Consider the following 24,773-nt stretch of genomic DNA (forward strand, 5'->3'; position numbering starts at 1 on the left):
TACACTTATCTCTCTTGGCTATTTCTCACCACTCGCATGCCCAATCCAAATATCCCAGCCTCCATCCCTTACCCTGATACCGCCCAACTCCCTCTCTCGCGCCACTTCCAGCGCCTCTACAACCCCCGGATCCCGCATCACCTCGGCTGTGAGCCAAAGGCGCAGCGACGGCCGCGCCTTGTTGCACCGGCGAGAGAAGAAGACAGTGGCGTCTGTTATGTCTTCTGCGATTTCGGACGGGCTTGCCATGCAGGGAGTTGGCGTTGGGCTTTTGTGAGTTACCGAGGAAGCGGTAGAGCTTGGATGTGTTATTTGCAGGGGAGAAGAAGGGAGGGTGGTACAAGGACGTAGATTGTCTGGTATGAAGAGAGTAGAGGAGGTGAAACTAGACATGGAGGAAATAGAGCCCACAGACACCGTACGCACGGAAGTAGAAGAAGCAGTAGACTTTGCACGTAATCCACTGCCAAGAATCTTCTCGTCTGCCTCCTCGTCCTCAGTTTCCCCCACCTCACTCCCTACATTCTCCCCCTCCCCTGAACTCAAATACCCATCTTCCACTACAAACCTATCGACCTCGTACTCGTCCCCGCTCTGCCTCGAATCCCCACTCTCGCTCCGTGCGAAATCGTGTGCGGCTCTGAACTCGATGTTTTCATGGGTGAGGGGGTGGGATTCTGAGGAGGTGACGGAAGAGGTGGAATCTCGACTACTGCTACTACTGCGGCTGCTGAGGGAGGCGGTGTCGTTGATGAGGATATGTAATATCCATCCCTATATAGCGAGCCACCCTATGTAGCGAGCCGAATTCCAGGTACTTTAAAGTTAAAGTAATAACATCTTCTTACCAACGTCCAGGATTACATACTACTACATAAGCACTGGACTTTGGCCTCCAGGATACTCGTAGAAAGTCTCCTGCCCTAAAATTACGTTAGCGTTGCGATCTCATCGCCACTTTAGAGAGAGGCTCTATATAGTAATCTTATCGAGCCGCCTTCGTGCACCTGTAAAGACGACGTCTCGCTGACTTTTGCAGCCACTATTCAGAAGTATCTGAGGGTGAAACCCATCCTGTCGTTAATGAACGTCATTCCAAGGATTGTGGTTGCTATGCGGGGTTACTCTCTGGGGTTGCCACCGCTAATCGGTACTTGCGAGTCTGTTTTGAGCTAGCGTGAAACCGTAGGCAGAACAGCTGAAGTGTAATTTATTCTCCGTGATTAGGTTAGCTTCATAAGCGTGGCTAGAGTCTGTGGCCGTGCTGCAGCTTAGTAACGCCGAGCTTTTTCCGCCACATCCCTTTGTCGAGAAACGTGTTGGACACACCTGGTGACGGCTTACACCTCTTTCACCCTTACGTCAAGCTACCTGCGGTGAGCCACAGACCATCCCGTCGACTCTTCGCATAATTGTCAGCACCCTTCTTGAGCCACCTGGCGCCTTGCTGTGCTGACCTTACATGAGCGCCAGGTACCTTCGTGAGTTCTACTTTGCATCTGCAACTAAATTGACTTCTACTGACTCAGGCCTTGTAGATAGTCGCAGATCGTCTAGCACCAGCGCGCTACACTGTGTTCTCCGTCTCCCGCGCCACCTGCGCCGCCTCGACTTCGTCCACGCTCCTCCTATCGCATACATCTCCAATGTCCACTCTACAACCGTGCAATTCACCCACGTCCATACTCCACCATCGCAATTAGCCACAATGAGTCATATCACCCCAAGGCGGGTTGTCCTCCGATGCCGTGAACAATACTTTAGAGAACAGGGAGTAGTGGTTCAAGCTTTCTTCCAATCGCAAAATCTCCTAGATTCAGAGGACTACGGCATACATATATGTGAAGACCCCTCCTCTGCTAGCGCTCTATATCTTGTCCTTGATCTACATTGCAAGGAGATTCCCAGTGTCGATCTCAGCAAATTGAGCCTTGAAGTATTCAAAGTCTCGAAAAACAAGACATTGTGCGTCGCCTTCCCAGCTGTAAAGCCTAAGCTAAGTCAGATCTAGTACGTTCAAAGATCTTGGAGAGAATGCAAGCAAGTTGGCTTACCAACGGTCTCTCAAATTAGAATGGGGAGCTAACCAATCTAATCGAAGGAATTAGACGGTGTTACTCCCTTGCAAATAGGGCAGTCTCCAGCTATGTTAGTATCTTGGATGTCAAGAATCAACGGAAGGTCCCTTAGAAACCCAGATTGGGGCATGCATGGATCTCTGCTTGGGCGATTGAGTGCTGCTCCACAATAGATTATGTCTTCTCGATTTCGGTGGGCAGGGTTGCGCGCACAAGATCGGTAAGTCTTACAACCCCAAGAGCACATAGTTCGAGCATAAAAAATATATTAGAAATGAAGTTACGTTGCAATCGAATGCAGGATGCTTCGTTCTGATAACGACTGAGGTGGCAGGAGCGCGCGTGACACGGGACACCAATTATTCCGCGCCGCTTGAGCCACTTACGATGGACAATTGCTCAGCCACAAGTTCATCGAAGATGGACACAAATAGTATCGCGCTGGAAGTCTAATAATAAACAACGTCTTGGTTTTACAGCAGGCTGCAAGGTCTCGCAAGTCAATAATACCTTCTCAATACATCCTACGCTACCACATCTTCGCCACTGGAGCTCTCCACTGTTAAGGCGGAAGTTCTCCCTCTTCCACACTTGGTCCTCCTACTTGTTCCACACCTAGTACTCCTACTACCTCAGCCGCAATCTGTCCTTTGCTTTTCCGCACCGCTTGGGCCTTTGGTGTAGGCGTATTTATCTCCAGAGTGTCAATCTTTCGCTTTCGACCTCGTTTCTTCTTGCCAGTGGGGACTTCGGCTGCTCGCGAAGCCTTAGCAGCTTTCTTCACCTCACTCGCGATTCTTCTAGCCTCTTTCTCGGCGTCTTTTGAAGCACGATCCTCTCGTGCCTCGACAAGGTGTTCGTAGCTTACCACCCTCGCCGACCCAGTCTCCAGCATTATCGATTTGGTCGAGCGGCGAACTTTTGCTTCGTTGTTAATCTCGGTAAAGAATTGATTCTGTTCCTCAAGGAGGGCACGTTCTGCAAAGGACAGTTGGGTAGCATTTGTAAGCTTCTGTATGCGCCTCTGCAAGCGCTGTCTGCTCGCCTCATCAACTACGTGTGTGTCCTGCTTGATTAGATTGTGCAGCGAGGCAACTGCATTTGCTGTGATTGGCGTTACTGGTGTTTGTGGTACTTGGTCTTGCATGCAAGCATCTCCCTCCATCTCGTTGGTTGCGGGGGCACTCAATCCAGCGAGAGGCTTTGGTATATCACTAAGTACCTTGGCTGGGTTAAAGGGGAAGAGGCCAGCTCTCGACCATCCCGCCCGTATGTTCCTGGACGTAAAGGCTTGGTCCCTTGCGGGGCTATACAGATAGGTGAAATGCTCCTTCCCAATTGCTCCAACACATCCTCGCTCCAACCGCTCGACCTGTTCGCGGTAGGCCACCTTCAGTGGGCTGAATACCGAGATGTCGCAGGGTTGAAGCTTATAGGACGTGTGGGAGGGGAGACGGCATAGAATAATGTTGTTCTCAAAACAAAACTCTAAGATTTCTAGGGTTTCATAGGTTCCGAAGCCATCGCATATTAGTACCCGTGGTTTTGTATTAGCTCGCTGTTCAGTTTAAGGATGAAATACAAGCTTAAGCCACTGCAAGCTAAGATATAAGTCGGTGTAGCCGGTGTCCGAAAATGCATAATGCCATCCAGGGGTAGGATGCGTGGTCCAGTTAGATCGATGAGTTGATGCAGGCCAAATAATCATAGGGGTCAAATACCTGCCATCGGCACTTACACATTCGACAGCAGTGACAATCGTTCGCTTGACACGGGCACCTCTATAGCCTCGCTCGTTATCTCGAGAAACAAGGACTTTGACAGAGTTCAGCTTGGAAAGCATGACACCAGTTTCGTCCATATTATAGACGTTCTCTTGTAGAACAGCGGGGTCCTGTAGGACCTCTCCAATTACTTCAAACCAGTGTATGACCTTGTCAAAAATATCGTAACGGTTCCAGTCTAGCGCACTGGCTTTACTTGGTTTAAGCTCTGGATAGCGTTTGTAGAAGAGCTGGGGCCAGTTCTTTCCAGGAGGCTTGCTTGGCCTGTACGCTGGCTCCCGTCGGCGGGCGAGACTGAAGGCTATCTATCGAACCTATATACTTTACGCGGACGGGGCGACCAAGAGCATCTTGACGTGCTATAAATTTAGCGAGCGCTTTCTCTTCCCACGGGTGGAGATATTGTTGGCTCTGGGCTTTCTCTTCGATCGACTGGCGTTCGCGTTTTCGATGCTGTAGAGTCGTGCGAGGAACACCATGATGATCAGCTAGAGCACGGAAGGATTTTGGCACACCGTGTGGAACGAGGGCGCAGTTCATATAACCATGGAATTAGCGCTGCGTGAACTTGTATTTAGCATAGGGTTAGGCTATGCCAAGCTCTACTAGCTAGCTAAGCGAGGTTAACTAAATATTATACTATAAGATTTTATAACACGTTCTAAACCTATTCTAAATATATTCTATACTAGTAATACTATAAGCTACTACTACTATACCTATTACTAATATATCCCTCTTATCCTATATAAGCAGATTAAAACGTGTTTAGAACGTGTTCTTAATAGGTTATAGAAGCACTATTAATAGTACCTTACTCTTAGCCACGTCCTAGATAATATTAGGGCATAGCCTGTAGTTAGCCCTAATAGGGTAGTTAAGATAGAAAGTAGAGAGTGCTACTACTATACTAAGATTAATAATAAGGGCACCTTATATAGAGTAAGAATAGGTTCTAAATATATTCTAAATAGGTTCTAATATTCTTAGGCTATTCTAGGTACTAGGGGCACTCTATATACCTATGCTAAAAAAGATTATAGGCTTAATATAGCCTACTATAAGGTTAGTAGGGTTAAGAAGACTAGCTAGCCCTCTATAATAGAGGTCTATAAGGTAAAGAGTAAATATATTATTAACCTATTTTTAACTTATTATACTAATATATATAGACTTCTATATAAAGGTTATATATAATTACTAGAATACTCCTTGCTATAAGTTATTTAGAATATATTTAAAACTTATTACTAATATATTTTATAGAAGTTCTCTAAGCCTAGCTAGTAGCTACTATAGGCCCCCCTATAAATACTAATACCCTCCTAAATATAATTTAAAAAAAGACTTATAGTAGCTATAATAGTAATAAGGTATAGCTTATAAGAACCTGTTAAAAACACGTTGCTAACTTGTTATAGCTTAACTTTGTTACTATATCTACCCTACTAAGGATTTAAGGTTATTAGGTTTCTTATACTATCTATACTTATAATTATCCTAGCTATAGTAAGTTATTTATAATATATTATTAACCTGTTCCTAATATATTTTAAGACTATTACTTTAATACTAGTGTAGACCTTGCTAATTCCTACTAGAATACTACCTAGTTCTACTTGTAGTATACTTTTATAGAGCCTAGGGAGGATAGGGAGAATAGAGAAGATACTAGAGAGGGGGAGGGAGATAATAATAGTAATAAGTAGGAACACGTTAAGAATATATTAAGAATAGGTTCTAATAAATAATATATAATAGTATATAACCTAAAGGGGTAGTAGTAATTACTAAAATAAACTCTCTACTCTTCTCTTTTTTTTTCTATCTACTAAAAGTAAAGTACTATTTACTTTTATAGGGTCCTTTAATAGTATATAACTTTTTCTTTTAACTTTTATAGGTATTATAAAGCTCTAGTAGTCCCTTAGATTAAAGAAGAATCTAGTATTTATAGGTGTCTAGCTATAATATATTATTAATATATTCTAAATATGTTTTAAGAGACTAGACTTATATCTTCTTTTTACTACTTTTGTTAAATATTATTTATAGTGTAAAGGGGAGTAACTATTTACTCCTCTTCTTTACTCTCTACTTCCTCTTTAGCCTCTACTCTAGCTACTACTTCTTATTATAGACTAGCTATCTTAGAGGGTTCTTAAACCTTAGAGGAGGCACTTAGTATAGTCTGCTCTACTAGCAGAGAACGTATTATTAACGTGTTTAGAACACGTTCTTAAGCATTTACTATTAAGCTCCTATAGAAGATCCTTACTTCTATAATACCTTGTATTATAGTTCTACTATAGTTTACTAGGGCTATTTAAACCTTAGGATAATACCTCTTAAGGTAGTAGATAAGATTACCTCTATTAGAGAAGTAACACTAAAATAGTTATTAATATATTATAAATATGTTCTAACTTGCATATATATATACTCTACAAAGTTCCTATACCCCTAATCTAGCCTAAATAGCCTAGTAGAAAAGCTTGCTAGGAAATACTATATACCTATTATTTAGGTAGGATATTATAGGAGAGAATACCTTAGTATTAGATAGAAGTAACTTAAGCTTAATATATTACTAGTATAAATCCTACTTAGTATTAGAATAAGTTTATAACATGTTCCTAACGCGTTCTATTATATACTAACTTTAAAAGATCTTTATAGACTATATTAACTAGTTATATCTAATAATATTAGGAAAGATAGATAGTAAAATAGTATTAAACTCTTAAATATAAAAAGTTCTTATAGAGTGTAAGAAGAAAGAAGAAGAAAGAGAAGAAGAAAGAATATATATTTATCTACTTATATATACTTATATAATAGACTAGAATATATTAAGAACTAGTTAGGAACTAGTTACTATATTTATAGACTAACCCTACCTTATATAAAAAGTAGCTATCTCTTTCTTAAGTTTAAACTATACCTTTTATAATTTAAATAGTGCCTTTTTCTATACAAGTTCTTCCTTATCTACCTTTAGCTTTTCTTTTCTCTCCTTTAGAGCCTAATTACTAAGAAGAGCCTTTTATTATAAAGTTTATAGTTATAGACTAATAATAAGTTAGGAACGTGTTGTAAATATATTTTATAAAGCATACCTTTAGGTTACTATTAGTAGAGAAGAAGAGCCTAGTAGTAGAGAAGATAGAAAAGGGGCTAGTAAACTTCTTTCTAATACTGCTCTACTACTTGCCCTTAGGCTTTAGGCTTTTAAGCGTGCTCTTTTATTTCTTATTAGGACTAAGATATATCTAGTTAAGTTAGATATAGCAAGACTTGCTTTATTATTATCTAGAGTGTTATTATTATTATAGGATATATTCTAAACACGTTCTAAACACGTTTTAATTAGCAAATATATATAATACTAGCGTAAGACTTACTTTCTCCCCTCTAAAGCTTTTTAAGGTACCTTTGCTTAAGCCTATTAGGAGTTCTATAGTTATAGTATATTCTAAACTTGCTCTAGGCTTTAAACTCTTTTATATCCTATAGATCTATCTAGTGTGCACTATATAATATTACTTATATAATTCTAATAGGTTAAGAATAGGTTATAAACTTACTTCTAAGTAGCCTTAAGAATACTTATATACTTACTAGTTTTATATCCTTTCTAGCCTGCTTGCTTAGCTATATTTAAATAAGATTCTAGTTTTTCCTATACCTCTTTTAATATTTTACTATAGTATTACACAATCCTAGTAGTAATTACTAGGTTTTTCTTATAGATTACCTAGTTTTAGGTATCTTTAGAGGGTTTGTGTTCTAATTATATAAGAATAAGTTAGGAACATGTTTAGAATAGGTTTAGAATATGTTTACTTACGTAAGAGGAGGTTAGCAAGCTAAAAGTATTCCTCTGCTATTAATACCTATAGTAATTCACTTAGATATAAAGAGGTAGTATTATCTAGCTCTCTTTTATATACTTTGTAAATACTTCTTTATAGATATACTTAACAAAATCTTATACAAGATTAAAGTTACTAGCACTAGTTACGCTTATAGGGATTAATTAACTAGAGATAGTGCCTAAGTCCTAGAAACAAGTTAGAAACACGTTATAAATATATTATAGTACGCTATAAAACTTGCCTATTATCTGCTTATTATATATATTAATAGTAGTCCTATAGAATCCCTGTAAGTAAATATACCTCTATAACACTTATCTTTTTATAAGTGCTTTACACTTCTAAAAGAAGTTAGTAATAGCAACTTAATATATCTTAGTTATATCCTTATCTATAATAATTTAGCTAAGTATAATAACTATAACGTGTTAGAAACATGTTATAAACCTATTCTTAATGCGTACGCTTCTTTTTCTATAGGTAGAAGATTACTATTAGAATCTCTGCCTATACCCTATATAATCTCTTATATAACATATCTATCTAGAATATATCTTAATCTAATAGAATTAATACCTACTCTTTAAAAAGGTAAATAATTAAGTTACCTAAGCTTAATATAAAGATTTGCTATATATACGCCTATAGTAACGTGTTAGCAACGTGTTCTAAACCTATTCTCTTACACCACGTATAGTTTTAGGATCCTAATGCTTTATCCTCTACTTATAGTATACTCCTCTAAGGCTACTCTTAAATAGGAACTATAGAAGCTTTTTACACTTTATAATACGCAAGATTTTATCTTTATTTGCAAAGCTAATATATATTTCTTTAATAGAATAGAAACCTTTAAGTTAGAGATAGGTTTAGAGCTAGGTTAAGTTTAGGAACTAGGCTATAATAAGTTAGGAATATATTTATAATAGGTTATAAATAACTTATATTATATAAGCTATAGAGTAAGTATAGGCTACAACACCTTTACTACTTCCTTAATATTACTATTAGATAGTGTTAAGGGAGGAGGAGGTATATATATATATATACTAAAAGAAATAATAGTAAAAAAAGGTATTACTACTATATCTATTAGTATAATTACTTAAAAGGTAACTTTATATAGGATTTTAAATAGAGATCCTTGCCCTTATAGATAATTAACGCCTAGAATATATTAGGAACGTGTTAGGAATAGGTTATAATATGCCTACCACACTTCTTTATCTAGCTTAACTATAGCTTAACTATAGAATATAAAGTAGGACTACTAGAAAGATTTAATATCTCCCTAGTTAGAAGACCTTATAGATATATAGAGTCTACCTCTAGTAGTACCTAACTAAAATAATATTTTTTCCTAGTAGTAGATATTAGGCTATAGTTCTAATAGCTAATATATAGTTAAGCCTATTCTATAATTTACTAACTTATTATTAATATATTTTAAACATGTTTAAGTTTTGCTCCCTACCTAATTTACTATAGTCCTTATTATAGGATAATAAGACACCTAGTAGTCCTTATAAATCCTTAAAGAGAAGCGCTTAATAAGGCTATAATAATAGCTTCTTATTTATAGTTCTCTTTATAGAATTTTCTTAGGTACTACACTTTTTAAGGTTTAGATCTAATTATATAATATATTATTAATAATATAATAAGAATATATTTATAACGTGTTCTTAAGATACTTACACGCTTTTACCCTAGAGTATTAGTATTTATACTAGCTTGCTAGCTAGCTATTAAAGAATAGTAAAGTTATAGGCCTATTAAGATAGATAGACTAGTAGGAGTATTATACCTACTAGAATTAGAATAATTTAAGAACGTGTTCTTAACGTGTTACCTATATAGCCTACATAAGCACCTCTTCTCTTATTAGGTAAGAGCTATCTTTATATTACTAAACTAGTATTATATACCTATACCCTTAGCTATATAATTAAGGGTATACTAGGAGAATAGCTATATACTTAATAATTGCTAGTATAAGTAGTAGTCCTTAACTATTACTATAAGTAAGGTATATATTATGCCCCTATAATATATTACTAACCTATTCTAAACTTATTCTATTTACTTTTACTTACTTTCTTAATACTACTACTACTATCCTCCTCTAGTACTTTATATAGTTGCCTAAATTTATCTCTAATATTACTATCTAGTTTAGATATATTATCTAGTACTACTATACTAAACTCTAGTATAGTATTTAAGAACACCTATATATTATTAAGAATAGGTTTAGAACATATTTAAAAAAGATAGTAATAAAAACTACGTTTACTTACTTAAATTACCCTAATTTATACTTAACTATAGGCTAGTTTATATAACTATAAAAATTTGCCGCTATGACGTGGACTTAAACCTACAGGGATATTCTAACCACTTGGAGTAAAGCCCAAGTCGCCTAACGCTAAACCCATGGTCATATGACATGCCACCACGTGTGGAACACCTAATGCCAGCGCTTGGCTGGCTCTATCTATGTTAGCTGATTATGGTGATGGAGTGTCGGTGGGGTAACACGGCGATAGGACACGGCCAGGTTCTGATCAAAAATAGAAACAGCACGTGCTTATGGATGCTTCTAGAATTGAGCCACACTGCCACAGCCCGCCTCAGAAGGCTAGTTACATAAGATATAATACAAGCTCGCTAAACCTTGCCAAGGCTTACGTCATGCTGCAAGGCTCAAGATCGCCCCTTGTTTTACCCAGAGAATCTCTCGGCATCTACATTGCTAGGCCGAACATAGCTTTCAAACCCTGGATCTATATTTACTGTAACAGTCGCTTCTCCCTAGAGTAGAGTTCCGATTATATAAGACACTCCTCTCATTACAAGTTAGCAGGGGTGGTAGAGCGGAGGAGCTCAGCATGACGTGAATGAAAAAATTGATAGCAGACCTAAAACTCCAAGAATTTCTTCGTGCCACAGGATCCTAGTAGAGGGAAGGGCAAAGATGGACGTGTACGAACAGTACCTCTGTTAGCTTACAAGGGAGGCTTTTAAGGGGTCAAATGTAGGAATTTGGCTCGCGTCGTAGGGTGGCTCGCGATATAGGGACAGACGTTATGGGGTTTGGAGTTTTTTCCGTCTTTGTCTTTGTTTTCGTCTTGAGATTCTTCGTCTTGAGATTCCTCCCCTTAACCCCCTTACCCACTCTCCCCTCCACCCCCTGCTCAAAAACCACTCTCAATTTACGAACGCGCGTGCTCCTGCGCAGAGTGGTATGAGCTTGTATTGTGTCAGCCATTTCTCCCTGATCTTCCTAATCTCTTCCTATCTGGATTTACAATTCCCGCTTTGGCAGCGTACTGGTCGCGTGTGTATATAGAATAGTTTTCCGTTTCTCCCTGGTGTATCAGCCTATCTCAATTCCTGTTCTGGTCTTCCAACCGGCTTATATAATTCAAAAACGGGTAGTCTGATGGTAAAGCCAAGTATGCGTGAATCATTCTCGATCTTCTGCGTCCACCTGGGGACAATGTTTAAGACTCGGACTGCGTATGCGTATGCTAAATCTAATGATTTGGACAATGCGGTGTTGGGGATGATGGGATATGTATATAATAGCCTTGTTATTTGAGCAACGTGGGTCTTGTGCACAATGTTGCTCTGCGTTCTTTGTGCGTTCAAGAGTCGACATCAAGGGAAATCTAGACAAGGACATTGTGTCTGTGTGTGTATTGGACAAGGGGAATGCATACATTTTCATAGTGATGCGTTTGAAGTTGCGTTTCAATGTGCTAGCTGCTAGGATGGGAACAGCACTGTATAATCGATGAAACTCCAACGAAAAGGAAGCCGATGAGAAACTCGGCTATGGAGTTGAATTCAGCTAGGAAGAAACCGTCGCATTAGACAAGAAGAGCCAAGGAAAAGAGGTAAAAATAAGAATAAAATGTAAATATAAGGGAAAATACACAGACCCCCATCCCGTCCTTTCCCAATCAGCCAATCAGATATCCATCGTGACACTACAACGCCTCAAACGCGAACCGCGCCCATCGACCCAGAACGGGGAGTTCTGACATGGGCGATTGCACACCAAAGCCATCTTGTCGTGTATCCCATGCCATCATTAATCACAGTCACGCGACCAACAAGAAGAGTGCCGTACAAACTGCTGCTATCCAGACCTTGCCAACATCTCTGCTCAACAAACTTGCGCCAGCCTTGACGTTCAACTTCACCACGGCGCCCGGATAACTGCACTTGAGCGCGTCGACATCCCGCTGCCCATAGGTCAACTCCCTGGCCGGGGAATTGGGACAGACAAAGCCGAGCTGGGCAGGACAGCTCTTGACAATGTCGAAGCAGAGGTCTTCGCATGGCTTGAGCTCTTTGTACGGCCCTGGTTGGATGAGCTCGTCGATAAAAGGATGGCGACTCTGACTGTAGGCAAAGCGATCGCGATAGGTCTCGTTGAACGCGAGCGTCGTGTTATCGCCTCTCAACGTGATATTACCATTAATAGTGACCGTCTGATTGGGGAGTAATTCATTGATGCGACGGAGTTGGAGCCAATCGCCTGGAGCGGTATAGTCTTCGCAACGTGGGACAAGAACGGTGCAGAGCCAGTTTTTGTAGTCTCTTGCGCAGTCTGTACAGGTTTTGGCAAGCGAATATTGGGATTCCCCCGCCGTTTCGCAGGCTACTTGGGAGAGCGACTTGCTGAAATTGGCGTAGTATTCGCGAGCTTTTTCGTCGTAGATTGCGGCCAGGCCGGCGTCGTCGTTGCGATATTTGGGAGAAGAGGGCACGGCGTGAGCAACCTCATCGCAGAATTCAAGGTTGAAGAGGACCTGGCAGGAGTCATCTGATAGACTTGTTAGTATAGTTTACGAGGAGTCAAGACTTGTGGAATCTGCATACGAGCTTTCGTCTTCCACTGAAATGGCTGGAACACTTTGCCACCGGCCTTTACTACGCCCACAGAATCGAGCGAGGATGTGACATTTGTCTCAGTCACCACCACGAAGCCGTTGTACAACTTATCTCTGTCCAGACCCTGAACGTTGAACTGACTCCTAGGCAAGTGTCCCTCACCAAATTTAGTAGTGACGTTCGTTTGAATAGTGAATTCTTTGGTCGAATTTGAGTTGAACTTCTCCGCAAGCGCACAGTACGAGTGTTCAATGCCAGAGATGATGGTCCATTCACCTGCTTCAAAGGCGTACATTACGAAGGGATTCTGCTGCCTCCACGTGTCGAGGCTCGTAGTGTCATTTGGCATTGCGATATCGTTGGTGACGAAGAGAGTAGAGTCACTGTCTGTATCTACCATGAAGAGGAAAGGAGTCGAGTTGTCGTAGCTGTGGTATGGCCCATACACACTGGCAGCAATCTCAAAGTGCCAGCTTCCAAACCATTCCTCATCCTTGAGGACCGGCGCCGATATGCCAATGTAGAGATCGCCAGTAGCATTGAAGTCAAACCGCGCATAGCCACTGTCGAAAATGACGCCTGTGATATTGGTGACGAGGCCATTGGTCGAGTCTGGTCCTGGTCTTTGATTCCGAGTCGAGTTTGAGACGTACATGACGAGTTGGGGGTGGCTCTGTGGCATAAAATTGTCAACGGGCATCGGTTGATTACATGTGGTGGCTGTTATCGAGACCAGACTCGTCGCAGCCTGCCGTTTGTGCAGCTCATCGCGTAAGCTGTCGTCTGCGTCGTCCTGCAATGCTCCTTCTGACACATTTTCCATCCCGGAGGCTTCCAGCGCTTCCATCGGAGTGTCGACTGAGCGCTTCAAGCGCAATTGGCTCTTCTCCAACACAAAATGCATTGTAACGCCCTTTGTGATATCCTTGCCCAACTTCTGGTCCAATACCAGCCTGTCCACTTGGGCTTCTTGGCGTCCAATCAGACTTCGGTCGAGATAGGCAAAGTCGGGCGCATAGCCATCTCTTTGTTCCCCTGTGGAGTCTCCATCATCTTGTACGAGTGCCAGCTCTGCGCCCTCAAGGCCAGGCAGAATGGGCTGGCCAGGGTATCCTCCAAAGTCGATGGGAGTGGCTACGTCTGCAGCATGTGCGAAGAAGGACCGGGGCGCCCGCGAGGTCCATGGCGGCGCAAGGCATACGAGAGTAATAGCAACGTACGCAAGCAGTCTCGACTGCAGCCGTGTGTGTTTGGGAGGTGGCATTGCCCTCTGCGCTGCCTTATCGAGATGTCCGAGAATACATGAGTGGTTTGCTCAGCGCAGAAGATTGCGCGAGATGTCGAGGATAGCTAGTGAATGGAAAAGGGCCAAGGGCAGGGCAATATGTGTATCGAACAGGATCAAGTGAACGCCGTAGGTACTCTTCAAGGGATTAAGGTTCCGAGGGCCAATCAATGTGGGGTCGCGCGCGCGGGTGAACGGTTGTTAGGGTTGGGTGGCACGCCGCGTTTTGCTGATCATCACTGTTGGACCTGCCAAGCCTTGTGGCTGTGACTACAGACCCTGGGGACCGCCACACCAGTCGACACTTGTTTTCACTTCTGCACTTCTTTCACTTTCACATCTGCCAGGATTCTAGATCAAGATCTCTGGTACGAGAGCCGTATCAAGCCCGTGGTACATTATCTCGCTTCGTGCACTGCAAAACACCTCTAGCAAGCGCGTAGGTACGCTATCTTCCGCCATGTTACATCCCCAACCACAACCAATCGCCCGCATTGGCCTATTACTTGACTAGTCTTCCGCTGCCCCGTTGATTTCCCCTAGGATTGTTCCTTCGCCTTTGGTCTAACATCTTGTCTTCTTCTGCTCATATATGCCTGTTGGTGTCCAGGCACCCCTTGATCTCTACCAGAACCAGAATCGCAGCCGGATGCTACCATTACACCCAGCACATGGCCATCCGAGCCCTTGATATATCATAGTCACCTGTCTGCGAGCGCGTGGTTTGCATGCAATTCAAGGAATAGCTGCCTCTCGTGCGCTCTAGAGACTCCGAGGCGCACTAATCGCGTACTTTGATCTCATTCGCCTCTAATGGCCATGACCATGTGTAGCGTAGCCCTCATACCCCTGAGAAGGATTTATAACAATCGACTCGTCCAGATTCGTAAATGCTAATATCTCCGAATTCATATCGAATGCGCCAGCGTCATCAAAGGTCAGGTCGAGACTCTGTTGCGTCTGCAGTGGTGTCATGAAATTCCTAATGACATGACAAGTCAGCCAGGTGGAGAAGATCAGACTTCAGAAGAAAGCTTACGGATCCCAATTTCCCCATAATTGCGCAATCATTTCATCATCAAGTTGCACCGGCCCATTCTCATCCCCGCTCGCCTGCTGTGAAGACTCGGGAATGCCTAGATCGGCAAGACGGTCTGGCGTCTCCTCTGTAACCATCTTAGCAAAGCCAACCTGCTCCATGCCTCTGCAAAGCGCTATCAGCTTCTCGATGTGATCGCTATATTGACGATTCCTGGTATGAGCGTAGGCCAAGACGAAGATCATAATGAGTCGAAGAATGCATGTACTGTCAAACGCGGTGAGACTGGATAGCGTGCCATTGGCGGCCATCTCTTGTAGAATGGCGATGCTCTTCTGGGCCGCGTCGATGCAAGTTTTGCCCATGCGCTCAAACCATATCTTCTTGCTATCCGCTAGCGTGCTGTACTTGATTACAAGGTAGAGGAGAAACGGTCGGGTGAGTAGGATGATAGTGCTCCAGTAATGTAGATGTAAAATCGCAACGGCGCGTTTGTGTGTTGGTGGTGCTGGAGTTCCGTGTTTCAGATGCGCTGGCATTTGGCGATACCATTTCTGTAGAAGTAATAGTGAATTTGAAATTGTAGAAAATGAAATGGAATTCGCTGAGCGCTCGGTGTACAGGCTTTGAATGATCTCACGTTTAAGACGACATAACGATACAGAAGTATCTAGCCACCCAAGCGGGGTGTGTAGCCCGGGGTATAATATCTTGGAATAGTCAGCATACGTCATGGGCTTATAGGAAACAGAAACGTGCCTGTTCAGATGACATTGCCGTGGTGACTTTAGTGAATCGCTCGTCGACAACAGTGGGGCTGCCGCCTCTCATGGAAATTTCCTGGTCCAATAGAAACAGTGTCCACCATATGCGGCGATTTCGCTCTCGTTCGGTAGACGACCCGTTTTCTGGAAGTTGGTCGCGATGCAGGCCAAGGGAAAAGGCCATTTGAATACTGGCGCCCATATAAAGATACGCGCTTACTCTGGAGCACATATTTTCCATTGCAAGGCTCTACGACCATGTCAGCACTGCCCATCATGTTCCACATGAGAACACGAACCATTATAGCCAACGCTCGAATGCTATCAATATCTGCCTCATCGTAGACAACGGGTATCAACTGTTTTGCGAGCGTAATGTAGGCTTCTGAAGTCTTTTGATCCATTGCAGCAGGCCAATCCGGAGGCGGAGATTTGCCATGTTCTCCAATGTAATTGGCTGCACCAATTGCAAAGATGGTGTATACCGAGCACATCCAGGAGCTTGATGAAGACGAGGTCGATGTTTTGTATGTGTTGTCGATTCTTCTCAGCAAGTTTTCCACAGGGTAGAGCCAGTAGGTGCAGTGAACGTCTTCGAGGAACCTCGAGACGTAGATGTCGCACAACTCTCGAGGGGGCAGATAGAAGCTCTCTTCAACGCCAGGGTCTGTGGCTGGAGACGAAGCGGAGAGTGTGGGTGGATATGATCCCACGCGGGGCATGGGAATGATGGAAGGGTTTTTTCGCTGGGCTCCCAGGTTCGCAACAGCAGCATTGAAGGGAATCTCGCTATGGGCACCAACATAACGGAATTTGCCTCTTGAGTCTTTCATCATAGTACCGAGTGGCTCATGCAATTCACCCACGTCCTGCTCTCCCACATCGTCGACACTCTCTGCATCCTCGGGAGAGGCCAAGTCGTTGGTGAAGAGGCCGTCTGTCTGCTGGACAGGGGGAGCAGCAAAGGTGCCGTCCTTGATGGCTTTGGCTATGGTCCGCAAAGACTGCAAGTTCAATTCATGGCCAGGGAAAAAATGCTCGAGGATGCGCATCGAGCACTGGTACTCCTCCTCAGTAACATGATAGTAGGGCCTCTTGCGGCGAGGGGTAGCAATGGTGCACGTAGCCCCGGTGCGAGCACAGTATCGGCATGGGCCAGGAACTATACCAGGGGTCAGTCAGCCATGGTGCCGCGGGAGAAGGCAAAAGCCTGAAATCTAAAGGAGACACAGGAGATACAGGAGACACAGGGTGCCTTTGGGTGGAGATGGGGTCGTACTGGGATCGATGCACTACACATGAGTGCGATTAGTGTCTTGGCATGAGTTTGTTTGCGGGGAAGAGAGGGAGGGGTGGCGGGGGACTGCGGCGGTGAAAGCATGACTTGCCTTGGTCTTTCTGCTTCTACACCGATCGCAACTTGAGTGCACGCGATGGCCGTTTGGCGCTCTCACAGTCACTGGCGCAGCTGGAGCACTTCGCGGCGGCGCAACGGCAACAGAAAACTCGGCCATGCGGGACTGAGGTCTCAGACAGAAGAGAGGCCTTGGCCGTCAAGATAGAATGGGCCGCGCAGTAGCAGGATTGTCATTCGGCAGGTTCGCAGTCGTTCAGCTCAGTTCAGTCAGGGTAGGGTAGGGTGGAGGCAAAAGAGCATGGCGCCCCGTAGAGTAGTTCTCTAGAGATCGAGGGTAAAGTAGAGAGAGCCCAGACAGAGAGCCCAGAGCCCATTTCTTTAGCGGGGGATCTACTGCTTTACTGGGGCCGCTTAAAGGTGGACCGTGAACACAGTGAGGGCCACGGCTACACTTGCGGCTATTCCTAGAGCAACTCATACCCATCTCACCACCCACCTTTCCTCTCGCCTCAGCTGCAACACCACCACCAATCTGCCGTTCTAGCTGCCAATCAAAACAGTCTGCACCGTCTACAGCGGATGGGGAATAGTGCAGCGGAAGCGGGTCAGCTACTAGGCCGCAACCACTTCCCCAAACATGCAGCATTGCATCCTGGCGCCGCACATCACGAAAGCTTAATGACAACGCTCTTGGTCTCGAGGAAGTTGTCGAGAGAGTAAAAGGGCCCTCCTTCGCGGCCGGACCCAGAGCTCTTGTAACCGCCAAACGGCATGTCGACACCGGTGCTGGGCGATGTGCAGTTCACGCCGACTGTCCCTGCTTCGAGCCCTTTGGCGAAACGCATCGCGCGATCGATGTTCTTTGTGTACACGGCTGCGTAGAGGCCATACCTGAAACACATTGGTCAGCATTCGGCATGCAAATAAGGACTAGCCCGCCAAGACACGGGAAACTGACTCTGTGTCGTTTGCCTTTGCCAGAGCTTCCTCCTCTGTCGAGAAGACGTTGATGTTGACAATGGGGCCAAAAATCTCCTCCTTCATGATCTTGGCATCTTCAGGCGTGTTCTTGAATATTGTCGGCTGCACATAGTAGCCTTCCTGGCCCGACGGCACCCCTCCGCCAGTCAGCAATTCTCCACCAGACTGCTTGCCTGACTCCAAATACTGCAGGACTGTCTTGTGCTGCGCCTCGTCGGCCTGCGGTCCGTGATTGACACCCTTAGCGAGAGGATCGCCCATTGCCACCTCCTTCTCAAAGTAGTCCTTGAACAGCGCAATATACTTGTCGGCAATTGTGTCTTGCACGTAGATGCGCGAATTGGCCATGCAAACTTGGCCACTGTTCCACTGGATACTGTATGCTGTTTGCTTGACAGCTGTCTCGAGCTCTGCATCATCGAAGATGATGGCCGGCGATTTTCCGCCGAGCTCAAGGTACACCTGCTTGAGGTTCGACTTGGCTGCTGCTGTTTGAATGAGGCGCCCAGTGCGTCCAGAGCCTGTAAAGGAGAGTGCTCGCACGTCCATGTGGCTGGATAATATCGAACCAGACACATTACCGAACCCGGTGATGATGTTGATGACACCTGGTGGGAAGCCAGCTTGCTGGACCAAAGACGCAACCTTTGCAGACTGCGCACCACTTAGTCTGCTGAATCCTGATCATCTTACAACGGTACTCACAGTCAACGGCGCTTTCTCAGAGCTCTTCAACACAACCGTATTTCCAACAATCAGCGCCGGTGCAAGTTTGTTGGATAGAAATACCAATGGGAGATTCCATGGGATAATCGCAGCGACCACACCATACGGCTGACGCAGCGTCATGTTGAGGAAACCAGGTGTTTGCACGCTCGTTGTGCCCTGAACACTGTAGGCAGCCTCTGAATAATAGTTCCATTTTTCCGCCGCAATATGGCCATCGAAAAATGTACCCAGAGGCTTGCCCATGGAGGCTGCCTCAAGTGCTGCGAGTTCATCATTGTTTTCGAGAATTAGGCTCGCGAGCTTCTTGAAGTATTCGCCGCGCTTGCTAGGAGATAGCGCTGACCATGCCGGGAATGCTGCCTTTGCTGCTGCGACTGCATCGTCTGTATCTTGTTCCGATGCCTCATGTACTGTCCCAATGAGTCGCGAGTCGCTGTCAATTACTCGAGATGCTTACCATGGGCAACATGCTTCAATGTAGCTGGATTTTTGATATCAAAAGTCTTGCCATTGGATGACTCCCGAAACTGTAACTTGTCAGCTGTTTTTTATAAAATGTACAATGTTGATTGGACTGGCCTCTCCATTAATAAACAGGCGCGTCTCAATCTTCTCTGGAATTCCCATGTTTGCGGCCTGGGGTGGTAGAAACCGGAGTACTTTGAAAAGTCAGAGTATATAGATTCTCTTGAATTTACCGAGTTTCCGTAGAGTGGGTCACAGAGTATGTCATATATGTGGGGATGGTACTGTGGGTGCTGCTGGAGCTTATGCTGACGGCTGACTACTGAACAGATGGAGCGTAACACGGCTTGGTAGGCCCGCGACCGAAAGGTTAGTGAAGTCTTGATGCCAACCGAGCCAACTCGCAATCGAAAGTTAGTGGGTGTGCCAGACACAGAATGTGGCAGCGGAAAGTTGACCCCACCAAACCCCCTCCTCCCCCCGTCCATCGTCTCCGCAACCTCACCAATTGTGTACATTCGGCACTATAGACCCGCGGACTCGCTCTCATTTCTCCGTGAGCATTCACTGCCCGATTCGTCGGCTTGGGGCTGCAGTTCCACTTTTGACCGCGGCATAACATGCTCGTTGGGGTAAGCTTCATGTGGCACTGATGTTTTGTAGGCCGTACGCGAAGATATGAAGACCGTTACGGATGCACCGAAAGCTTAGATAATTATCTCGCAACAGCTCCCAATTGCATAGAAGCCATACAATATGAGTAACGAAGTTGAAGAGTTGAAGAAAATAGTTGAGGCGTTGCAGAAGCAAGTGACGCGATTGTCAGGTTCGATCACAGTCTCCAATTACCCCACAACGATTTGGCGCTAACCTCTTACAGACCAAGAAGAGATCCGCAAACTCCAATACACGTACGGCTACTACTTGGACAAATGCCTTTACAAGGAGGTCAGACATTGTGTCTTATATTGGCGAATACAACTGACCTAGCCAGGTGGCGGAGCTTTACTCTGACCATCCGGACACTGCCGTAGAGTTTCTTGGCGGTCGCTACAATGGCAAGGAAGGCGTCAAAAGACTCTACATCAACCGCTTTGCAAAGGCATTTGTTGCAGGCCGCAATGGCCCTGTCCATGGCTTTCTCTTAGATCACCCACAGATGCAGGGCATCGTGGACGTGAACGCAGAAGGCACGCGAGCAAAGGGCCGTTTCCGCAGCATGATGTCCGCAGGCACGCACGAAAGCATCAAAGACTCACACCCTCGGGGTCTAGTCCAGTGGTGGGAAGGTGGCATCTATGAGAACGAATACATCAAGGAAAACGGTGTCTGGAAAATGTTTCGACTCAAGTATTTCCCATTCTGGCACGCCTTGTTCGACAAGGGTTGGTCATACACGAAGCCAAACTACGTTCCTTTCTTGAGCAAGACATATCCTCAAGATCCAAATGGACCGGACGAGCTGTGCGATCACCCTATGATGTGGCCAGACACGAGGGTTGTTCCATTCCACTACACCCATCCAGTGACTGGCGAACAGGTCGCAGATGATGACTTGAGAGCGCCTCATTTTGGCCAGGATGCATCAACAAGTGCTCCCCCTCTGGTCCTGAGTAAACCGAAACCAGAGACCACGAATGGTGGATAGTGCTGTCTGTAGTTGTGCAACCTCAGTATTCAGAACAGGAATAATTAATTAATCGGATTCTGAACCTTGTGCAGTCTCCATTCCAAGATTTCACGCTAGATTACATGTGTTACATGCATTACATATGGCAGGAAGTTTCTGGTCGACACTATATTATATTTCAAACATACTGTGTCTGAAGAAATTGCTAAGCAACTTTTCGTTACACTTCAAGAGGCAGTTTGAACAACCGGATTGCATTGGTTCTCGCAACCGCCTCCTTTTGATCACTAGGTAAATCAACTGACTTCCACCAATTCTGGGCCTCCTCCACTGTATCATAAGGTGTATCTGAACATTGTCAGCAACTGGCATCCATGTTACTAGCGCCCTACTGACCAATCGCATACATGCACCGATCTAGGCCGAGTTCTTCGATGCAAAACTTAAGTCCTCGAGTGTTGTAATTTCCAGATGTGGATATCGAGACATTGTGGGTCCAATAGTACGAATAATTGTGCTTCATGGGCCGCGCATTACGCTTGAAAGGATGATCTATCCAATGGCTCGCTCTCCAGAGATTGAACGGGACGCTGGCTCACTGTCAGACTCATCTTTCGTCTCAAGCCAATTGCATCTCTTACCCTTCACCCAAGTGCCCAGCAACAATCTGCACCTTGGGATACCGATCAAAGATGCCTGATGAGCAAAGCGCATACAAGTGCCAGCTTAGATCCAGATGAAACTGAACTCCTGCTCCGAGCAGATGTTTCCTATCGCCATACTTTGTGCCTGACTGGAGATCCTGCGGAATGGCGTAACGGGGATGGAAGTAGATGGGCACGTCGAGTTCTTCAACAGCCTGCCAGAACGATTCATACTCAGGAGTGTCAAAATATACCTTCTCTTTTGCCTCTACACCTTTCGACTGGAAATCGTTGATCAGGCCACCAAACATTCCCAGTTCTTTGACTGCACGTCTCAGCTCATCTATGGCATCTTGTGCGTTGTGCATGGACAATGCAGCAAGTGCTCCAAACCTCTTAGGATTCTTCTTGACCTCTCCAGCAAGGTAGTCATTAGCCACTTGAGCCATATGTTTGGCTTTGTCAGGATCAGCTTCTCCTTGCGCGCCCGGTGAGGTCAAAGATAGTAGCATGTACTCGACGCCGTGCTTGTCCATATTCTTGAGACGCTCGCCATGAATGTCGAGAAGATGTTGCTCGTGTGCCGAAAGACCGGAAGTCGGGTCGCTGCCTGGTGTCATAAGACTTTGAAACTGCGCAAAGGTGTGTGCCTTGATGCCCGCGGGATCTATGATCGCTTCTTCAATTGCGACGGTGCCCTTCATGGTTCTGGCGTGCGGTCGTCTCTGTCCAGTCTGTTTTTTCGTTGTGCTTCCTGTATTCCAGATGATTCAAGCTTGTTACCGCGGTTTGTTGTCGGCTTTGCAATGAATCATTGCATACTCCGTACTCGGATGCCGGGGCACCATCGTCTCCCGTTGACTGCACCTCCTCATCTTCCTCCCCACAATCAATGTACGGCAATCACTATATTGCAGGTTTAGCTCTCCAATGCGTGTGTAACATCTTGGTTTCCGAGATTCCCAATAACTCTTGTCTTCGGCTGGATCCTGCCGTTCACGTCATGCGCGAGGCGTATTCGGCGTTATCATACCGCACCCACTCTACCCCTGCATTCACCCACAAGCTACCCCGCAGATGGAGTCTCCCCACATCAAACCAGCAATTCCCGAGCACGGCAGTAATTCTGATCACGATATTGTGGCCAGGATCTCCAGCAATAAACAAAGGAGATATGTTGAAATGTAGCTGAGTTAACAGCCTTGGAAGGCCCTCCTTGCTCCAAATTGTCAGCAACGGGTAGATCCCCATCCGGTGATGGCACACATCTTCTCCCTCGCAACTCCAGCGCCGCCAGCGTACCAGGAAGGAAGACGCTCTGGAGATCAGGTCAAGTTTCCTGACAGTGGTTTTTTCCAAGGCTTTAACAAGCCGTCTCGGCTAGAAGCCGACATCTTCGAGCTTGAGACGACTGGAACGGTGATTACCTGAGCAACAACTCTAGCCAGTCCCAGCCTCTGACATATTCAAGATTCCGAAAGACATTAATGGAACCTTTTATCGTATCCAGCCTGACCACCGTTTCCCGCCACTTTTCGAGGAGGACATACACTTTAATGGGGATGGCTCAGTTTCAGCGTTTCGATTCGAGAATGGACATGTTGACTTCAGACAACGATATGTGCAAACCGACCGTTTCAAAGCAGAAACCAAGGCGCGACAAGCTTTGCTTGGAAGGTACAGGAACCCGTACACAGACAATGAAATGGTGAAGGGTATCATCAGGACAGCATCCAATACGAACATTATCTTTTGGCGAGGAGTACTATTGGCCACAAAAGAAGATGGTCCACCTTTTGCCATGGATCCCGTGACCTTGGAGACCATTGGTCGATACGACTTCGATGGCCAGGTGCAATCTCCAACGTTCACTGCACACCCGAAATTCGATCCGGACACTGGTGAGATGGTGTGTTATGGGTATGAAGCGGGAGGTAACGGATATGACGGAAGCTGCGACATTGTTGTGTATACTATAGATCGAGACGGGAAGAAGACTGAAGAATGTTGGTATAAGGCTCCGTTCTGTGGTATGATCCACGACTGTGCCATCACCAAAAACTACCTGATTTTGCCTTTGACACCAATTAAGGTGGATGAAGAACGACTGAAGAAAGGTGGAAACCACTTTGCATGGGATCCAGATGAAGATCAATGGTATGGAATTGTGCCTCGCAGAGGTGGTAAGCCAGAAGATATTGTTTGGTTGCGTGCTGACAATGGTATGACGCTTCTTATTATCCTGTTCGAACAATTAAGGGGTGTGCTAACAATGCCAGGCTTCCACGGCCATGTGGCAGGCTCATATGAGGACGATGATGGCAAAATCGTTGTGGACCTGTCGGTAGCCTCTGACAATGTCTTCTACTTCTTCCCACCTGACAGTCTTGCCGATACACCAACAACGTTACTTCAGCGTAACAAACTTGTTTCCGACACATATCGATGGGTCTTTGATCCCAAAACTCCAAGCGATACGCGCGTACAGCCCTTCAAATTATTTGGCATCAACGGTGAATTTTCGCGTATAGACGATCGCCTTCTTACAAAGAAATATAACCATTTCTGGCAGTGCAACATCGATCCCTCAAAACCATACGATTTTCCGAAATGTGGGCCGCCCGCCGGAGGATTATTCAATGTACTTGGCCATTACGAGTGGGATACTGGGAAAAAGGATACTTACTGGGCTGGTCCCACTTGCACCTTCCAGGAACCAGTGTTTGTGCCGAAAGCGACGGCGTCGTCGACTGAGATTCTCGAGGGTGAAGGATATCTGATAGCATTGCTGAATCATCTTGATGTATTGCGCAACGATATACTCATTTTTAACGCGCAAAACCTAGCACAGGGGCCTTTGGCAGTAGTACATCTACCTGTTAAGCTGCGTTTGGGACTGCATGGCAATTTCATCGAGCAGAAAGAGATAGATGAATGGAAGGAAAAGAGAAAGGAAGGTGGGCCTCTTGGGCCTGCTCAAGCTGCAAAAGAGATGCTTCCGTGGCAAAAACAAATGGCTGAGCAAGGTGAACTGGGAAGTGCAGTGCCACTGATAGGGGTGCATAGCAATTAAAGAATTGGCTACCGACAAATTCTGTCAATGAAATGGTGTTAAATGATGCAATGCACCGAATCTGGTCTATCAAATGTAAACTTGGCAATGTAGAGCCTTTGGGGCAAGAAGCTCAACCCTCACGCTGGCAAGGTGCTCACACCTAAGGACTACGTAGACCT

At 45.0% G+C, this 24,773-nt stretch overlaps 10 protein-coding genes across 10 annotated transcripts; 3 read left to right on the top strand and 7 right to left on the bottom strand.

Annotated features, from left to right (window-relative positions):
- Positions 1-18: 18 nt before the first annotated feature.
- IAQ61_008014 (uncharacterized protein) lies at positions 19-876 on the bottom strand (the record flags this gene model as incomplete). Its single annotated transcript, XM_066097814.1, has 2 exons — positions 19-610; positions 872-876. 2 exons carry the CDS (start codon positions 874-876, stop codon positions 19-21), a joined length of 597 nt encoding a protein of 198 aa, XP_065952311.1.
- A 586-nt stretch (positions 877-1,462) lies between these two features.
- IAQ61_008015 (uncharacterized protein) lies at positions 1,463-2,190 on the top strand (the record flags this gene model as incomplete). The annotated part of the gene is made up of 4 exons (XM_066097815.1): positions 1,463-1,481; positions 1,539-1,965; positions 2,012-2,040; positions 2,102-2,190. 4 exons carry the CDS (start codon positions 1,463-1,465, stop codon positions 2,188-2,190), a joined length of 564 nt encoding a protein of 187 aa, XP_065952312.1.
- A 450-nt stretch (positions 2,191-2,640) lies between these two features.
- On the bottom strand, positions 2,641-4,212 carry IAQ61_008016 (uncharacterized protein; the record flags this gene model as incomplete). The annotated part of the gene is made up of 3 exons (XM_066097816.1): positions 2,641-3,636; positions 3,817-4,126; positions 4,190-4,212. The coding sequence occupies 3 exons, from the start codon at positions 4,210-4,212 to the stop codon at positions 2,641-2,643; spliced, it is 1,329 nt and encodes a 442-aa protein (XP_065952313.1).
- A 7,637-nt stretch (positions 4,213-11,849) lies between these two features.
- IAQ61_008017 (uncharacterized protein) lies at positions 11,850-13,909 on the bottom strand (the record flags this gene model as incomplete). Its single annotated transcript, XM_003840466.2, has 2 exons — positions 11,850-12,577; positions 12,634-13,909. 2 exons carry the CDS (start codon positions 13,907-13,909, stop codon positions 11,850-11,852), a joined length of 2,004 nt encoding a protein of 667 aa, XP_003840514.1.
- An 831-nt stretch (positions 13,910-14,740) lies between these two features.
- Positions 14,741-17,247, bottom strand: IAQ61_008018 (uncharacterized protein; the record flags this gene model as incomplete). The annotated part of the gene is made up of 6 exons (XM_066097817.1): positions 14,741-14,912; positions 14,970-15,679; positions 15,729-15,983; positions 16,033-16,895; positions 17,013-17,025; positions 17,122-17,247. 6 exons carry the CDS (start codon positions 17,245-17,247, stop codon positions 14,741-14,743), a joined length of 2,139 nt encoding a protein of 712 aa, XP_065952314.1.
- Positions 17,248-17,343: 96 nt separating this feature from the next.
- On the bottom strand, positions 17,344-17,736 carry IAQ61_008019 (uncharacterized protein; the record flags this gene model as incomplete). Its single annotated transcript, XM_066097818.1, has 1 exon — positions 17,344-17,736. The coding sequence occupies one exon, from the start codon at positions 17,734-17,736 to the stop codon at positions 17,344-17,346; it is 393 nt and encodes a 130-aa protein (XP_065952315.1).
- A 19-nt stretch (positions 17,737-17,755) lies between these two features.
- On the bottom strand, positions 17,756-19,427 carry IAQ61_008020 (uncharacterized protein; the record flags this gene model as incomplete). The annotated part of the gene is made up of 5 exons (XM_066097819.1): positions 17,756-17,981; positions 18,049-18,725; positions 18,777-19,210; positions 19,258-19,327; positions 19,380-19,427. The coding sequence occupies 5 exons, from the start codon at positions 19,425-19,427 to the stop codon at positions 17,756-17,758; spliced, it is 1,455 nt and encodes a 484-aa protein (XP_065952316.1).
- A 594-nt stretch (positions 19,428-20,021) lies between these two features.
- IAQ61_008021 (uncharacterized protein) lies at positions 20,022-20,913 on the top strand (the record flags this gene model as incomplete). The annotated part of the gene is made up of 3 exons (XM_003840464.2): positions 20,022-20,091; positions 20,146-20,213; positions 20,260-20,913. 3 exons carry the CDS (start codon positions 20,022-20,024, stop codon positions 20,911-20,913), a joined length of 792 nt encoding a protein of 263 aa, XP_003840512.1.
- Positions 20,914-21,090: 177 nt separating this feature from the next.
- Positions 21,091-22,273, bottom strand: IAQ61_008022 (uncharacterized protein; the record flags this gene model as incomplete). The annotated part of the gene is made up of 3 exons (XM_003840463.2): positions 21,091-21,243; positions 21,292-21,485; positions 21,537-22,273. Coding segments are annotated over 3 exons (1,059 nt in total), but the record flags the coding sequence as incomplete, so codon positions are not given.
- Positions 22,274-22,796: 523 nt separating this feature from the next.
- Positions 22,797-24,612, top strand: IAQ61_008023 (uncharacterized protein; the record flags this gene model as incomplete). Its single annotated transcript, XM_003840462.2, has 3 exons — positions 22,797-22,958; positions 23,011-23,761; positions 23,819-24,612. The coding sequence occupies 3 exons, from the start codon at positions 22,797-22,799 to the stop codon at positions 24,610-24,612; spliced, it is 1,707 nt and encodes a 568-aa protein (XP_003840510.1).
- Positions 24,613-24,773: the final 161 nt, after the last annotated feature.

This window comes from Plenodomus lingam (genome assembly GCF_022343315.1).
Source record: "Plenodomus lingam strain CAN1 chromosome Unknown contig_3, whole genome shotgun sequence".
In the NCBI taxonomy this organism is placed as follows: domain Eukaryota; kingdom Fungi; phylum Ascomycota; class Dothideomycetes; order Pleosporales; family Leptosphaeriaceae; genus Plenodomus; species Plenodomus lingam.